The sequence below is a fragment of the Geotrypetes seraphini genome, chromosome 5 (assembly GCF_902459505.1).
Source record: "Geotrypetes seraphini chromosome 5, aGeoSer1.1, whole genome shotgun sequence".
Classification (NCBI taxonomy): domain Eukaryota; kingdom Metazoa; phylum Chordata; class Amphibia; order Gymnophiona; family Dermophiidae; genus Geotrypetes; species Geotrypetes seraphini.
This window is the reverse complement of record NC_047088.1, coordinates 262,087,131-262,105,740: the sequence shown is the minus strand read 5'-3', so window position 1 is coordinate 262,105,740 and position 18,610 is coordinate 262,087,131. Positions and strand designations below refer to the sequence as shown.

The 18,610-nt window shown below is 47.1% G+C and overlaps 1 protein-coding gene across 1 annotated transcript in view; it reads right to left on the bottom strand.

Annotated features, from left to right (window-relative positions):
- Window positions 1–592: 592 nt before the first annotated feature.
- Window positions 593–18,610, bottom strand: part of ARPC2 (actin related protein 2/3 complex subunit 2) — a 47,478-nt gene continuing 29,460 nt past the window's right edge. The window contains exons 6-10 of the mRNA XM_033946201.1: window positions 17,316–17,409; window positions 14,951–15,077; window positions 8,612–8,712; window positions 7,494–7,594; window positions 593–1,028 (exon numbers count right to left, since the gene is read on the bottom strand). Coding sequence (XP_033802092.1) covers window positions 1,004–1,028; window positions 7,494–7,594; window positions 8,612–8,712; window positions 14,951–15,077; window positions 17,316–17,409 — 448 coding nt within the window. The 3' untranslated portion in view covers window positions 593–1,003. The remainder of the gene's footprint in view (window positions 1,029–7,493; window positions 7,595–8,611; window positions 8,713–14,950; window positions 15,078–17,315; window positions 17,410–18,610) is intronic.

The following is an 18,610-nucleotide window of genomic DNA, read 5'->3' as shown; positions in this document are numbered from 1 at the left end:
GTGGGAAGGGGGTGATATGTTAAAATTATCAAAAGCGACAGATATTAATGTCCAACCCATAGTTTTCGGGCTCCCAGAGATGAATATCGACACTCCCGATGCCGTTTAAGTCTAAGTTCAGCCCCATAGAGAGGGACATTCCTTTGGGACATGTGGAGGGTAGGTAACGTGGGGGGTGGGACATGTAGGGGGTTGGACATTTTGGGATAAATAAATAAATATCCGGGCAACGCCGGGTTATCAGCTAGTAGTGTATAAATCTTTCCTTTTGGCTAAGTCTTAATAATAATATTGTCATTTATAGCTAAAGAGACATATGATCAAGAAACTGTTTTATTTTATTTTTGTGATTATGATAGACATACTGAGGGCCTCAAAATAGTACCTGGCGGGCCGCATGTGGCCCCCGGGCCGAGTGTTTGAGACCACTGGGCTACACCAATCAGGAGCTGCTTTGACACGCAGTCCACGAACTGTGAATTCGCAGGAGAGAACACTGTATTTGATAGTGAATTCACCCCAATCTTCATCTTCCAGCTACACTGCAGTGCCAGCTACAAATTTACAACAGTAATAACTGAGAGGATCTCTGTTAACATAGAAATATCTCCTTTTATTAAGGACCCCAAAAACCATATTATTCAGATTCAGGAGTTTTAAACTCAGGTACTTAAAAGAGAACCAAATTAACACATCGCATTCTTTTCACATGGAATACTGCAAATTATTACCAGAAAGTACTCAAAGCAAACCAGCTTGGAAAACAAACAAAAAAAGCAGCAAAAAGGAGTCGATCAAAACGTTTTCTTATTTTTACACGTTCAAAAACTATTAAAGTCCTTGGCAAGCACAGCTCGTTTCTGCGGATTTTCAAAAGTGACGTACAAAAAGAAAGTGGAATTGGTCGGGTTGGTCTTTTCCTTGAGAAAGGGCGAGGCGCAACATTTCAGCACTGCGATTATCGGGTAGCAGGTGCACCAGCACTGCGGCTCCTGCCAGCACCTTAACGTGACGCAAAGGTCTTCCCCCTAGGAGAGAAGATGAAAGAGAAGAGGTTAAAGCTGGGGGCAGCCTCCCCACTCCATCCCTAAAGTACTATGCAACCTTACATCATTACAAAAAAAGGGCAAAAATTCACACCTCTACCACCAAAGATATTCCAGTGTGGGATGTTCACAATTCAGACATGGCCAGGATCACTTTACCATCCTGGAAGCCCAGACTAGATATAGTCCATGTATTAAAAAAGGAGGAAGGAAGACCAAACGGCAGCCAGTGTGGTTAACAAGTGAGGTGAAGGAAGCTATTAGATCTAAAAGAAAATCTTTCAGAAAGTGGATGAAAATAATTATAAACAGCACAAGGATTGCCAAGCACTAATAAGGAAGGTGAAGAGATACCTTGAAACGAAGATTGCGCTAGAAACAAAAACACTTAGTAAAAACATTTTTAGGAATATCAAAAGTAAGAAGCCGGGAAGAGAATCAGTTGGACTGCTAGATGACCAAGGGATAAAAGGGGCTCTCAGGGAAGACAAGGCCATAGTGGAGAGATTAAATGAATTCTTTGCCTTGGTCTTCACCGAGGAAGATGTGGGAGAGCTACCAGTGCCAGAAATGCTATTCAATTCTGATAAATCATCAAGTTTCAAGTTTATTAATTCTTGACATCCCGCAAACCGTTTCACAGCTTAGCAGCTTACAATACAATTATGACAGATACAAATGACTAATAATATTAAAGATAAAAACAATATGTGACACATAAAGATAGAGGAGGGGAATACAATTTAAATCAGAGAAATTAAACAAATCTCTGTAACACTGGATGATGTAATAGAAATATAGAAAGATGACGGCAGAAAAGGGCTATAGCCCATCAGGTCTGCCCACTCTACTGTCCCACCCCATTAAGTCAGAGTGCTGCTCGACCCACGTAGAGATTCCACATGGATGTCCCATTTATTCTTAAAGTCGAGCACGCTAGTGGCCTTGATCACTTGCACCGGTAGTTTGTTCCAGTGATCCACCACCCTTTCTGTAAAGAAATACTTCCTGGTGTCACCACCAAATCTTCCTCCTGTGAGTTTGAGCGGGTTGACAAACTGAACAGTAGCAAATCGCCTGGACTGGATGGTAAACATCCCAGAGTGCTGACAGAATTGAAAAATGAACTTGCAGAGTAGAAAATGAGACAAATTTTTCCCCGTCGGAACTCAATTTCCCTGTTCTGTCCCCATGAGTTCTGTCACTGTCCCTGCCCCATTCCTGTAATCTCTGCCTTAGCCACACAAGCCTCAAACACTTATGATTTTAAAGTGTTTGAAGCTTGTGCAGATGAGGTTAGAGCTTCCAGGAATGGGGCACGGATAGGAAAAGAACTCGCGGGGACAGGACAGGAAAATGAGTTCCCACGGGGACGGGGAAAATTTGCCCCCGTGTCATTCTCTATTACAGAGCTTTTGTTAGTAATTTTTATTTAAAATCCAGCATAGTACTGGAATACTGGTAGGTGGCCAACATGACGCAGATTCTAAAAAGTGTTCCAGAGGTGATCCGGGAAATTATAGACCGGTGAGTCTGATGTTGGTGCCGGGCAAAATGGTAGAGATTATTATAAAGAACAAAATGACAGAACATATACGTAAGCGTGGATTAATGAGACAAAACCAACATGGATTTAGTCAAGGGAAATCTTGCCTCACCAATCTAGTTCATTTCTTTGAAGAGGTGAATGAACATGTGGATAAAGGTGAGCCGGTTGTTATGGTACATTTGGATTTTATTTATTTATTTTTTGCTAATTTTATAAAATTTCCATTTACACATAGAAACACGATCGGCAAGGAAAATCTCACACATAGTCCTTCACATATCCAACCCATAATAAATACCTACAAGCCCACATCATGAAAGACTTCTGAGGAAATTAGAAAGTCATGGGATAGGAGGCAACGTCCTTTTATGGATTGAGAACTGGTTGAAAGACAGAAAATAGTGAGTGGGTTTAAATGGTCAATATTCTCAATGGAGAAGGGTAAATAGTGGGGTTCCCCAGGGGTCTGTGCTGGGACCGCTGATTTTTAATATATTTATCAATGATCTAGAGATGGCAATAACTAGTGAGATAATTAAATTTGCTGATGACACAAAGTTGTGAAAAATTGCACGAAAGCCCAGCATCACATATCTATGGTTCGGGTTCCTCTTTGCACTCACTCACATTGAACGTCATCTGCCATTTTGATGCTCAGTAAACTATTAGCTCACTCCTTACATTACGCTGTTCTGTGGAATAGGTGGTGCTGCTTGAGGACAGGAATTGGGGGGGAGGGGCATTGGCAGAGCTGTATATTAGAGAGTTGCGCGGGGACAGAAATCCCACCCGTCCCCACCCGTCCCCGCCAAAGTCCCACCCGTCCCCGTGAGGAATCCCACCCGTCCCCGTGAGGAATCCCTCCGTCCCCACCCGTCCCCGCGAGGAATCCCCTCCGTCCCCACCCGTCCCCGCGAGGAATCCCCTCCGTCCCCGCCCGTCCATATAAACTTCAGAAATAGTTATTTCATTTAATTATGCTACTGAATTAAAGGCTCTGGTAGAAACCATTTACAAATAAGCAAAAAGACTTTATTAATTTGAAAATATTAATTGGGAAGAATACATACTTTGCAAATGGGTTTCTACCAGAGCCTCTAATGTTTATAAATTTTTATCAACACAACTAATATACTACTTTATCCTGAAGCAAAATAAAAAAAAAGAAATATAATTCTTTTCCTACCTTTGTTGCCTGGTTTCTGCTTTCCTCATGTTCTCATTCAATTCCTTCCATCCACTGTCTCTCTTCCTTCTGCATCTTCCATTTGCTCTGTTACTGTGCCTCTCCCTTTCTTCCCCCTTCCAAATTGGTCTGGCACCCATCTTCTTCTCTCCGCTCCCCCCATAGTCTGGCATCTGTCTTCTTCCCTGCCAGCGTCTTCTCCCTACTCTCTCTTCCCCATTTCCTTTCAGCGTCCTTCTCCCCCCATCTTCCCCATGTCCTGTCAGCGTCCTTCTCCCCCCTCTGTCTTCCACATGTGCTTTCAGTGTCCTTCTCCCCCCTCTGCTTCCCCATGTCCTTTCAGCGTCCTTCTCCCTCTCTGTCTTCCCCATGGCCTTTCAGCGTCCTTCTCCACCCCCCCCGTCTTCCCCATGTCCTTTCAGCGTCCTTCTCCACCCCTTTGTCTTCCCCATGTGCTTTCAGCATCCTTCTCCCCCCTCTGTCTTCCACAAGTGCTTTCAGAGTCCTTTCCCCCCCCCGCCCTTCCCATGGCCTTTCAGCGTCCTTCTCCACTCCTATATCTTCCCCATGTCCTTTCAGCGTCCTTCTCCACCCCTTTGTCTTCCCCATGTGCTTTCAGCATCCTTCTCCCCCCTCTGTCTTCCACAAGTGCTTTCAGAGTCCTTCCCCCCCCGCCCTTCCCATGGCCTTTCAGCGTCCTTCTCCACCCCTTTGTATTCCCCCATGTGCTTTCAGCGTCCTTCTCCCTCCTCTGTCTTCAAGTGCTTTCAGCGTCCTTCTCCCCCCCTCCTTCTCTACCGCCCCGGGTGCAGCACAGCCGGCCAGGTCCCCTTACTTTTGTGGCACTTCCCCGACCGACTGACAACAGCCCCGGTCCGACAAACCTCCCTGCCCTTAACTGCGAATCTAAATTACCTTATTACAGCTGCTGTAAGAAGATAATTTAGATTCGCGGCTACAGGGCAGGGAGGATTGTCGGACCGGGGCTGTTGTCGGTCGGTCGGGGAAGTGCCACAAAAGTAAGGGGACCTGGCCGGCTGTGCTGCAACCGGGGCGGGGTGTGGCGGGGCGGACCGCCCCATCCCTTGGTAGCCACTCGAACCGCGAGGCTACTCTCCTCCTTACCTGCACTGCCTGCAGCACAGAGCCAAACGGAAGTCTTCCCGACTCAGTCGCGCGGCTCTTCTCTCTACCTTCTCTGCTTGCAGCACAGAGCCGAACGGAAGTCTTCCCGACGTCAGCGCTGACGTCGGAGGGAGGGAGGGCTTTAAGCTTTAAGCCCTCCCTCCCCTCCGACGTCAGCGCTGACGTCGGGAAGACTTCCGTTCAGCTCTGTGCTGCAAGCAGAGAAGGTAGAGAGAAGAGCCGCGCGACTGAGTACATCCAGCCCCGCAGGAACCCCGCGACCCTCGGAGGCGTCCCCACGGGATCCCCGCGACCCTAGGGGGCGTCCCCACGGGATCCCCGCGACCCTAGGGGCGTCCCCACGGGATCCCCGTGACCCAAAGGGGGAACCCGCGGGATGCCCGCGGGTCCCGCGGGATTCCCGTCATCCCCGTTCCCGTGCAGCTCTCTACTGTATATGGGGTTTTAGTGCTGCAGTTTATGTAAAGAACTCCGAGAGTTCGGGAGGGAATCTTCCCCTTCATCTCTCCAGTCACTGTTTTTGGTTAATAAATCTTCATACGTGAAGTCTAGGACAGCCTTTCATCTCAGGGAAGCCTTTAGGTTAATGTAGCTACACTGAAGGTGATGTCATGCACCAGGTCTTAATCCGGACTGAGAGCTGTTGGATGAGGTCACCTTCAGTGTAGCTGCATTAACCTGATGGTCTAAAGCAGTGGTCCCCAACCCTGTCCTGGAGGACCACCAGCCAGTCGGGTTTTGAAGATAACCCTAATGAATATGCACGAGAGATTTGCATATAATGGAGGTGACAGGCATGCAAATTTACGCTATGCATATTCATTAGGGCTACCCTGAAAACCTGACTGGCTGGTGGTTTTCCAGGACAGGGTTGGGGACCACTGGTCTAGAGCAGATGTTCTCAATCCATCCAGTCATAAGAATTGCCATCTCCGGATCAGACCCTGGGTCCAGCAAGTCCGGTCATCCGTACACGCGGAGGCCCCGCCAGGTGTACCCTGGCATAGTTTTAATCCCCATATCACTGTATGCTTCTCAAGGGAGATGTGCATCTAGTTTACCTTTAAATCCTAGAACGGTGGATTCTGCAATTACTTCCTCTGGGAGAGCATTCCAGGTGTCCACCACTCGCTGCGTGAAACAGAACTTCCTGATATTCGTCCTGGATCTGTCCTCCCTCAGCTTCAGTCTATATCCTCTTGTCTGTGTCACTTTGGACATTGTAAATAACTGCTTTCCCTGCTCCATTTTGTCAAATCCTTTCAGTATTTTGAAAGTCTCGATCAGATCCCCTCGCAGTCTCCTCTTCTCAAGGGAGAACAACCCGTCTCCTAAGTCGTTCCTCGTAGTCCAGGTTCTCAATACCTTTCACTAGCTTTGTTGCTCGTCTCTGCACCCTATCTAGCAGTTTTATATCCTACTTTAGGTATGGAGACCAATGCTGGACGCAGTATTTCAGGTGCGGTCTGACCATGGATCTGCAGAGTGGTATTATAACTTTCTCTGATCTACTCATAATTCCCTTCTTTATCATGCCTAGCATTCTATTTGCTTTCTTTGCCACCGCCACAGTCAGGTTTTCAGGATACCCACAATGAATATGCACAAGATAAATTTGCATGCCCTGCCTTCATTTTATGCAAATTTATCTTGTGCATACTCATTGTGGGTATCCTGAAAACCTGACTGGCTAAATGTGTCATGAGGACTGCATTGAGAACCCCTGGTCTAACGAAAATTCCTGTCACAGGTAATTATGTTTTATGAATGTGAAAAGCTAAGTTTAAAAAAAAAAAGTTCTGCTTTTATCTACTTTGAACTGCCATTAGTTAGATATTTAGGAAGCAGAGCACGATCACGGCCAGTGACACAGGAAGGCAGATGGTTCAGGACATCCCAGCTTTAGAAATACATGAATACTGTGTGTGGCTCTGATCACCGCATCTCAAAAATCATATAGCGGAATTAGAAAAAGTAAAGAGGCAGGTGACAAAAATGATAAAAGGGATGGGATGACTTCCCTACGAGGAAAGGCTAAAATGGCTAGGACTCTTCAGCCTGGAAAAGAGATGGCTCATGGGAGATATGAGGGAGGAGTGGAGTGGCAAGGGTAGATGTGAATCGCTTGTTCACTCTTTCCAAAAATACTAGGACTAGGAGGCATGTGATGAAGCTACTAAGTAGATTTAAAACTAACCGGAGAAAATATTTATTCACACGTGTAATTAAACTCTGGAATTTGTTATCAGAGAATGTAGTGGTTAGCTTAGCGGGGTTCAAAAAAGGTTTGGATAATTTCCTAAGAGAGAAGTCCATAGGCCATTACTGAGATAGCTTGGGGAAATCTACTGCTTATTCCTAGGATAAGCAGCATGAAATCTGTTTTATTACTTGGGACCTTTAGTCTGTCCCAGTATGGCGACTCTTATGTTATGTAGACATATCAGGGCCTTTCAGAAGAAGCCATACAGAAAATGTCAGAGGTCTGTGCCAATTCTTGGATTTCTGAAAGCAAGGGAGGGAATGGAAACTGTTTTCTGACTTCTTATTCCTGTTCTCTACTTACGAGATTGTCTTCATCTCCTTCTTCTCTGCATCTGGACGTGCGCGGTTCAACACCTTCAGGAAATCTGAGGTTTTGGCCCTCATGCGCGTGTGAATGTAGGCCTGCAGTCCAAGAGAGAGAAAACCATTCCGTCTGTCAAGTTTCCCACACAGCTTGTATTTAAAACGTGATGGAGCCGTGCTACAGTTTCTTGGATGCAGCTTGGACATCACAAAGCCCAAGAAGAAATAGCTCCAATTTAAAATTCACGTTTTACTTAAAATCATTAAATGCAACATCAAACTCACAGGAAAATCTAAAGCCACAGCAGATTATTCATCAGGAGATAATTCATCAGGAGAGAGATGAATAACCAGGGTCTCTGCATGAACCTCTAGGGAGGGAAGAAGGAGGACATGCTGGCCCAAAAGGACCCGAGAAATCATTTTCACTGCACTGCTGGAACAGACTCCTAGCTGAGCCAAACGAGTAGCAGAATTCAAGCAGGTATGGGACAGACAAAGGGATTTTAGTGGCCTGCGTGGTGGGGAAGAGACCAATGACTTAGTAAGCCCTGTGAACATTTAGCTGGTGGGTTCATAAAGACCTCTTTTTTCATTCAGAACCAGGGCACAGAGCTTTCATTTGCTAGTATGTCCCTCTCTCACCTTGCTTCATTCACTAGAACAGGGGTGGGCAACTCCGGTCCTCAAGAGCCAGAATCCAGTCGGGTTTTCAGGGTTTCCCCAATGAATATGCATGAGATCGATTTGCATGCACGGCTTTCAATGCATATTCACTGAGGAAATCCTGACTGGATTCCGGCCCTCGAGGACCGGTGCTGTAGCAGGACCTCTTTCAAAACTGCAATCATGGGTTGCTATCGTGCAAGCTGCAAGCATTCTCTCCCCATCACTGGCTAAATGAGTGAGGAACGAGCCACCAGGCCGGCCCCTAGACGGTCTTTAGCACCAACAGGGGGCATCTGATCTGAGGGAGGCGAGGGCTCACAGAAGGAATCCATCCTGGAATGGTTGTGGCCAGATACGATGCCATGGGTCTGCCCTGGCACTGCTCTAGGTGTGGGGGTGGGCAGTGACTGTACTTTCTGCCCTGGCACGGTTCGAGAGCGACTGTACCTTGGAGCACTTGATGTGGTAATGCAGGTAATCGCGGAAGGTGTGGATCAAGTTGATAGTGTTGTCCCTGGCACTGGCACTTGTGTGGCGAGGGAAGAGAACTGGATTAACAAAGAAAAAAAGGGACAGAGAGAAAGAAAATGCAATTCAGTGATTAGATGGACTCCAAAGCGCAGTAGTTAAGAGCTACAGCCTCAGCATCTTCAGGTTGTAGGTTCAAACCCTCTACTGCTCCCTGTAATCCTGAGGAAGTCATTTCATCCTCTACTGCCCCAGGCACATTAGACAGATTGTGAGTCCACTGGGACAAACAGAGAAACTGCTTTCAACTCTTAACTCCTCCTCACTGCTGTCAGATACCTAGACCCACTATAACCTCCCCCAACCCTGAAATGTCCTGTCTAAATTAAATTGTAAGCTCTTCTGAGCAGGGACTGTCTATTGTACGTTAAAATGTACAGCGCTGCATACGCCTTTCAGCACTATAGAATAATAAATAGTAGAAGTACAAGTCCCAATCCCTTTCCCTGATGTCATAATGCCTCATTCCACCAATATCCACCATATCTGTTCCTAAAGTACAAGGAAACTCAATACCAGATCTCTAGAACTACTAAACAATAGATATTAACTATGTCAATTCTACTCAATTTGTAACATTTTTTATAATCATTGTAAACCGCATAGAACTTCACGGTCCTGCGGTATATAAACCGTTATATAAACCAATAAGAGCCAGTGATGTCACAATGACTTCTTTGTTCTATACTTGGCTCATTTTCGATATTCTATTGGAGGAGAGTGTGGTGCAGTGGTTAGAGCTACAGCCTCAGCACCCTGAGGTTGTGGGTTCAAACCCTCTGCTACTTCCTGTGTCCCTGGGGAAGTCACGTAATCCTCCACTGCCCCAGGGACATTAGATAGATTGTGACAGGGAAAATGCTTGAAGTACCTGTAGGTAAACCACTTTGAATGGAAAAGTAGTGACAAGTCCCTTATCTGACTACTGATAATAATGCACGCCATCCAAATTCTCCCAGCACTATTCTCTCACATATGTACCAGTGTCATGTTCAAAGGGACCCAATGCCCAAACCCAATCTGCTCATCACCCTTCTAAAACTAAAAAGCAGGGGCAAAGTGGTCACTCCAGGGAGATTAGCCACAGGGAAGTGTACGAGACCAAAGCTCTGACTTCCAATTACTAAACTCTTAGTAGGTCGCCAAATTATCCTTTATTTTATTTTCTTCTTATGTGTTCCCACCATATGTGTTCTTCCCTAAATGTTTCTTTTCTTTCTTTAATGATTGTATTTCATCCCCCTTGCCTTTTGTACCAGTTTGTATTAGAATGTATATAATTTGTATACAATGTCTTGTTATGTCCTCCCCCTTTTTTTAAAAAAAATTGTTATACACATTGAAATACAGTGGTACCTCGGTTTACGAGTGCACCGGTTTGCGAGTGTTTTGCAAGACGAGCAAAAAATTTGCAAAATCAGTGTCTCGGAACCCGAGCATGGCTCGATTTACGAGCGCCCCCCCCCCCCCCCGCAATCTGGCACCCCCCCGCCACAATCTGGCACCCCCCTGCCACGATCCGGCACCCCCCGACACGATTGGGCACCCTCCCGCTGCTTCTTACCCTCATATGGGCACCCCGAAGATCGGCCTCCTTGTCTGCTGGGCCTTGAGCATCTGCGCATGCTCAAGGCCTGCGAGTTCACGTTCAGGTGCTGGAACGTGGCAGGGGGGGGGGTGCCGGATCGTGGCGGAGGGGTGCCAGATTGCGTCGGGGAGGGGGGGTGCCGGATTGCAGGGGGGGTGCCGGATCGCAGGGAGGGCCTTCGAGGGGAGCAATGCCGGTTCTCGGGGGGGGGGGGGGGGGGGGGGGGGGGAACACATCAAAGCGAGTTTCCATTATTTCCTATGGGGAAACTTGCTTTGATAAATGAGCATTTTGGATTACGAGCATGCTCCTGGAACGGATTATGCTCGTAATCCAAGGTACCACTGTATATGATATTGCGTAGATAACAAATCTTAATAAACTTGAAACTCCTTTCTTTATATTGCTTCTGTAAAGAGAAAACAGAATTCAAAGTTCAGGATGTGTTCTTTCCAGCCTTTATACCACAAACAAGGAATGGCATCCGAGACCCTCTTTATGGGAAATGAGATGGACATAGCTCCAGCCCTTAAAAAAAAAAAGGAGATCCCATCGACATCTCCACCCTGGAGGGACACAGTTCCAGCTGAGAACTTAAGACAGCCCACAACACCCTCCACCTTGTCTGTGGCTCATGCAGTAGAAAGATTTTTCTCCTAATAATTGTCGCCTGTTCACAGCTGACATCAACTCAAAAACACACACACGCCCTCTGTGTGGTTTATTCACACTGTACAGAATCCAAACACAGTGATCTGAACAACAAAAGACCAGATATTGTTACTAAAACTGCAGTAAAGACGCGGTTATCCAGTCCAAATCGCATCAGAACGGTAACAAGTAAGTGGCTGCCCGGCCACCCTGACGAAACATGGATTCATCTAGTACAGTCTATCGCAAACTGTGTACCGCAGATTCCAGGTGTGCCGTGAGACGCCGGCAAGGAGCAGAAGTGCCGGCGCTGACTGCTTACAGGACGTGCCTCTTGTGGCGAAAAACCCGAGCACGTCCTGATGCCGATGACTTTCCTCCTCGTGCCGATGACTTTCCTCCTCGTCAGCATCTCTCCTCCAGTGACATGTACAGGGCTGTGGCCGGGGGATCTCGACGCACTTCCAGATGTCTTCCGGCTGCGGCACCGGGTTTGGTGTGCCGTAGCACCGAAACGTTTGCGGGACACTGATCTATTAGATGTCTAAGCTAGACTGACCATATATTTACCAATGTCTAAGCCGCTCGCATCTCCTACTATTAATTATTTCTAGAGCGCTACCAGACGTACACAGCGCTGTACTGAGCCACCAAGGATAAAGTCCCTGCTCGAGTGAGCTCACAATCTAATCAATCAAGATAGACAAACAGGATGCCAGGGTAGGGGTTATGCACACCGCTTAGATATTTGATAAGCGGTATATCACATTTTAATAAACTTGAAACTTGGAGAGTAGAGGGCAGTAGGGTTACGAGTTGAAGGCTGGCTCTAAAAGGTGGGTTGTCAGCCTATTTTTGAACAAGGGAAGGGGCGTGGTGGACGCATTTTTCCACAAAAGCTGGACTTCTACAGTGCCTGTCATTTAAACATGGATCTCACCATGACTTAGAGTTGTTAATACTTCAAACCCCTCAACGCAGCCACACTTGCCTTTACACAATGACAGACATAGCATCCAAGCTACGCCTATACACCCCTAACCGCCCCCTCCGCTCCAAAGCAGAACAAAGACTCAGCATTCCCGCAGGGAGATCCCTCCGAACGAGTACGGTGTACAAAAGATCCTACAGCCATTTCCTACCTCAGCTATGGAACCGACTACCCACACAGATGAGGTCGCTAGACTCACTAATGACCTTCCGCAGAGCGGTAAAGACCTTCCTCTTCCGCCAATTGGGCCACTAAGAACTGTCTCCTCAATATTCTTCTCCTAGTACTCTTCGCTATGACCAGTCTGGTCTCTAGAATAAGCTCCGTTATTATCTACTGTAACCTCTTTGTTGTCACGACTAGTCTGTTTTCAAACGATTGTGAATGTCTACTTGTAACTCGTTCTGAGCTTCTGGGAGAACGGGATAGAAATCGAAAGAAATAAATCAATGTGGGCAATGTGCGAGGTCATGCACAGCCAGTGGGCCTGGGGGATGTTTGCCCTCACCATGGGCCAGATGCACAAAACACGCCAACTGTCTACCAGTTTGGCCTAATTTGCTGACTCAATGTATAAAATAGCCCACCGCGTGCTTTTCTGTGTGTTTGTATATTCTCAGACTCTGGCATGCAAATGACCTCATTACTATTAAAATGAGGTCATTAATATTAAAAAGAGCCATCCAATTGATGGCCTAACATTGCAATGCCATGATTGGATCGCCAATACCGACCGGAAAAAGAAAACAGGACTTGTCAGTAACTGTGTTACCAACAGGTCAATCATGTTTTTTCAATGGGCACAGATGGTGTGTGTGTTGAGCTGGCTCCACCCATCCCACAGGAAGGATGCCCATTCTTTCCTGCAGTCGCAAACCCCCCTGCACCGAGCCAAACCGCCCCCTCCCCGCCCCTACTACCAGGACCCCCTCAAACTGACCCCTCCCCTTCCCCACTCCCTGTACTTTTACAAAAAATTGGCAGGAGAGATGCCCACTCCCTCCTGCCACTGGATGCCCCTCCGGCCATCAGCCAAACCACCCTCCAACCCCCTGAACCTTTACATGAAGATAACAGCAGGAGGGATGCCTGTGCAGGTGGGCATCCCTCCTACCAAATTTTTGTACAATATGGGGAGTGGGGAAGGGGAGGGGTTGGTTCAGGGGCGTCCTAGTGGGGTAGGGTTGGTTCAGGGTATTTGTGGTGGCATCCCTTCTGCCAATTTTTATTAAACTACAGGTGGGGGGGTCTTTATTTTTCTTCTAGGGGTCAACGGGGGGGGGGGGGGGGGAAAGGGCTCAACTCACAATTTTTTTTTTAATGGAGCACATGCTTAACACATGCACTATGTGCCATTAAAAAAAAACAAAAGCCCAAACATCAAAGTGGCAGGAGGCTGCTTTGGGGCTTCCCCTACTGCTCAGCTGTTCGGGCTCCCCAAACCAGCTCTGCGCACGTCTTGAGAGCTGGTTTCTAAGCAAGCGATCGGATGGATACGAATGACCTCTGCAAAACTCATTTGCATGGGCAGCCATTTGAACATCAATCACTGTTTAGAAATCGGGGCATAGTGACCGTTTTTACTGCATCTCATCCATGAATCTTTCTCCTGCAGTAGCTGTGACCCAGGGCCTCTGCTGGAGAACTGCATCCTGAAAACCCCCCTGCCAACGCACTCCTAGGTCACCAAACAGGTTTGGCTAGCCTTCTTTCAGTCCCTGGCAGTTTTGGACGTCATGAATGTTCTACCAGACAATTATCCTTAAAGGCTGGCTGCACCTATGCTCCTGATGTCTCCCTCAATCATCCCTGTGTGAAAAGCACATCTGGGCAAAATTTGAGGGCCAGTATCTTGACAGATTCTCTTCTCTTTAAAGGGCTGATATGTTACTGGCTGCAGAGGACTGTAGGAGTAGTTTGGTGTGGCCCCTCCCCCCAATGTTGCAGGTACAAATACTGGTTTCTCTTCTTCCACTACCAATATGATTTCATAAGAACATAAGAATAGCCTTACTGGGTCAGACCAATGGTCCATCAAGCCCAGTAGCCCGTTCTCACGGTGGCCAATCCAGGTCCCTAGTACCTGGGCAAAACCCAAGGAGTAGCAACATTCCATACAGAATCTCAAAGAATAGCAAGATTCCGGAATCCCTGAGAGTAACAAGATTCTAGAACCCCAAAGAGTAGCAACATTCCATACGGAATCTCAAAGAATAGCAAGATTCCGGAATCCCAGAGAGTAACAAGATTCTAGAACCCCCAAAGAGTAGCAACATTCCATACAGAATCTCAAAGAATAGTAAGATTCCGGAATCCCAGAGAGTAACAAGATTCTAGAACCCCAAAGAGTAGCAACATTCCATGCAGAATCTCAAAGAATAGCAAGATTCCGGAATCCCAGAGTAACAAGATTCTAGAACCCCAAAGAGTAGCAACATTCCATGCAGAATCTCAAAGAATAGCAAGATTCCGGAATCCCAGAGTAACAAGATTCTAGAACCCCCAAAGAGTAGCAACATTCCATACGGAATCTCAAAGAATAGCAAGATTCCGGAATCCCAGAGAGTAACAAGATTCTAGAACCCCCAAAGAGTAGCAACATTCCATACGGAATCTCAAAGAATAGCAAGATTCCGGAATCCCAGAGAGTAGCAACATTCCATGCTCCCGATCCAAGGCAAGCAGTGGTTTCCCCCGTATCTTTTTCAATAACAGACTATGGACTTTTCCTCCAGGAACTTGCCCAAACCTTTCTTAAAACCAGCTACGCTATCTGCTCTTACCACAACCTCTGGCAATGGGTTCCAGAGCTTATTCCCTGAGTGAAAAAAATATTTCCTCCTATTGGTTTTAAAAGTATTTCCCTGTAACTTCATCGAGTGTCCCCTAGTCTTTGTCATTTTTGACAGAGTGAAAAATTGATCTACTTGGCCTCCCCATTCCTCCTCCCCCTCCACGAAGCAGGCAAACTACACAGTAGAGAATGACATGGGGACAAATAACTTGTGACTAGGGATAGCCAGCTTACCAAAGGTGATGTAGCCTATGTTGTCGCCCACAGCGGCGTCTGTGTCTTTCAGCTCCAGTGGTGGTTCTCGATGGCTGAAGAGGACCTGAGGTGCCGTGTGACTGGCTCGCCGGCCTTCCTTAAATTCCTGTGAACACAGAAAAGCCATTTTGCCATCACTCAGACAGAAGAAACAGGAATCGGACCCAGCTGGAACTGAACGGACACTGAACTTCTCCCCTGCTTTAAACATAGGGATCTTTATGCATCTTCATACAAAGGAAAGGAGATCAGAACCCCTGGAAACATCCTCTTTTTAGAAAAACTCATTAGGGTCTGTGGCTTTGGCAACCCTGGGAAACAGTAGTGGCGTCTATTCTTTGGTTCATAGTCATTCGTGCGTGAGACTTCAGCGCGCCGACATTGCAGTGCAGACAATTTGGCGCAAGACCTGAGTGCGCTGCCGAAAAAGTTGCTTTTAAAGAGCTCTGCCGTGGGGTGCGATGGGGGGGGTTTGGGGTGAGTTGGAACCCTCCATTATAGAGTAAATTTAACTTTTTCCCGATTTTTTAAGGAAAAAGTAAAGTTTTCTCTATAATGTGGGAGGCTGCACCCCCCCCCACATCCCCTCTAATGGCAGCACGAAGAGTATGAAGTAAAGTGGGGGGGGTTCCCCCCCCACATCCCTGGTCGGAGCTTCTTTAAAAGTAACTTTTTCGGCGGCGCATTCAGGTCTTGCGCCGAATTATCGGAGCTGCAATGTCGGCGCGCTTTTGTCCCGTCACCCTATTCTTTGCATTATAGACTGCAGAATTTGCAAACGATCTGAGAAATACACACAAGACCTGCAATGCCTAAATCCTCTAACAAACATCCAGCGACCACAGCTTCCCCCACCACACCCTCCTCCGTACTGTTTAAATATTCTCCCATTACCCTGTCAGAACATATACAATAACCTGATTCTGTCTACGTAAATAAAGCTGTATAAATATTCTGAGTCTAATCCAGTGGTTCCCAAACCTGTCCTGGAGGACCCCCAGTCAGTCAGGTTTTCAAGATATCCCTAATGAATATGCATGAGAGAGATTTGCATATAATGGAAGTGACAGGTATGCAAATCTCTCTCATGCATATTCATTAGGAATATCTTGAAAACCTGACTGGCTGGGGGTCCCCCAGGACAGGTTTGGGAACCACTGGTCTAATCAGTGCCACTGCTCAACATCACAAGAACCTACTGTATTTTTTGCTCCATAAAACACACTTTTTCCCCCCAAAAAAGTGGGTGGAAATAAGAGTGCATCTTATGGAGCAAATACCACACCTCTCACCTGTTTTTAATTGCGGCGCTTCCCTCGTTAGATGGCTGCGGCAGTGAGCCGCCCTTCCCGTTCCCGCTTTTAATGTCAGCACTTCTCTCGCAGGATGGCTGCGGCAGTGAGCCACTCCCCCCCATGCCTGCTTTAAATCCCAGCGCATTCCTTGCTGGACAGCTGTGGCAGTGAGCCGCCCCCTCCTCCCCCGGCAGTGAGCTTCACCCTCCTGTACCTGTTTTTAATCCCGGAGTTTCCTTCGCCGGACAGCTGTGGCAGGGAGAGGCAGAGCGACGATCAAGGCAGGCGTGCCTGCGTGGTCCCGTGCGCCTGCCTGAATAGCTGCAGGTGCCGGGATTTAAAGCAGGGACCGGAGGGGGGGGAGGAGCAGCTCACTGCCGCAGCCGTCCAGCGAGAGAAGTGCCGACATTAAAAGCAGGCACGGGGAGGGTGGCTCACTGCCGCAGCCATCTAACGAGGGAAGCGCCGCAATTAAAAACAGGTGAGAGGTGTGGTATTTGCTCCATAAGATGCACTCTTATTTCCACCCACTTTTTTTGGGGGAAAAAAGTGTATTTTATGGAGCAAAAAATACAGTAGGTTCTTGTGATGTTGAGCAGTGGCACTGATTAGACCAGTGGTTCCCAAACCTGTCCTGGGGGACCCCCAGCCAGTCAGGTTTTCAAGATATCCCTAATGAATATGCATGAGAGAGATTTGCATATAATGGAAGTGACAGCGCTAACAATTACTGTTTTAATCCGGCACGCATGCATCCGGCGCGGGATTGTCCAGCGCGATTCTGTTATGGTACCCTTTTCCTAGAATCTTATGAAAGTGACAGTATAGACCTGCTCCCAAAATTAGCAGTGGAAGTTGGATAAGAAATGTCTCTCAGTGTCTTGCCAGAACATTCTGATCTAATAGCAAATGATAGCACCACTCCTTGTGTCATGTTTCACAAGGCTCCCGAGCGCTGAATCAGGGAGACCACCACCCTGCCCCGAGGCGGCCACCCAGATGCACGAAGCATTTGGAAGACTGTGCTTTGTCCTGTACACGATATGTACCTGCATGAAAACCTTTCCGATCACTACGTCATCATCATCCTTAAACACAGTACTGAAAACCACAGTGACCCGATCTTTCTTTGACTCCACATACCTTTAAAATAAAGAACCAAAGCAAAAGAATTATCACCATCACCATCGAACCATGAAGAAAACCAGCCAGTATTAGCTGTGACACACTATTTGTGGATTAAGAATTAATAATACATATGTGTTCTTAGAGCACTACTGGACACATGCAGCACTGCCTAGTGGGAAAATATTTAAGTACAAGATGTCCCTGTTCTGAAGAGCTTACAATCTACTGAGGCCATTGGAGATAAAAGGATAATTCTATAATGAGACACCTAGTTCCAGCCTCTCTTAGAAAGGCACAAGGGCACCCCAAGTGTCTTTATAAAGTACTAGGAGTAAACTGGCTGAAAATGGTGGCCAAACTGTGGATCTTTAGGTTTGCTCAGGAGGAACGTTCATAGGACCTCTTAAGTTGAGACCGACATACCTCCGCTCCGAGGCTTCAAAAAACAAGCAGCGGCATCAGCGTTCTGAACGGGCTGCTTCGTGACCTTTCCTGCTGGGCCTTCCCTCTGCGCATCCCTTATGATGCCATCAGTGACACAGTAGATGGAAGGCCCCAGCAGGGAAGACCGCGAAGCAGCCCATGTGTCAGGGATGGAATCGGGGAGTGTGGGGGGACATTCAGGAGGGGCTTCATGGGTCGATCTTAACTAGGGCTCATTATTGAGGTAGGGCTTATATTAGGAGCATGTTTAAAAATCATGGTAGGGCTTATTTTTGCAGAAACACGGTATGCACTCCGTCCTAATCACACTGTAACTCTCATAAATTGTAAGTCACCCTAAACCTCATTAGGCTTAGAGCGACACAGAAATTGCAAAAAAAAAAGGGAGAAACCCCACAGATCGGCAGCAGCAACAATACAACAGTGAGGATGACCAGTGACTAGGTTTTCAGGATATCCACAATAAATATGCAAGAGATAGGTTTGCATCTCAAGGAGGCAGTGCATGCAAATCCATCTCATACATATTCATTGTGGATATCCTGAAAACCCGACCTGACCTGTCACAGCACTGCAGTAGGATTAATAAAGAAAACCACGCAACCGCTTCTGGCAAGATCCGGTAGCTTTTCTCCTGCTCAGTCAGAACCAGGACCGGGATCTGGCACCATCAGCTTTCAATCACAGCTACTCCAGAAACCTTCTCCCTATTTCATATCCTGTCTGAATGCACTTTGGCCCAGTGCTGGGCTGGGGGGCTGCATGTCAGGGC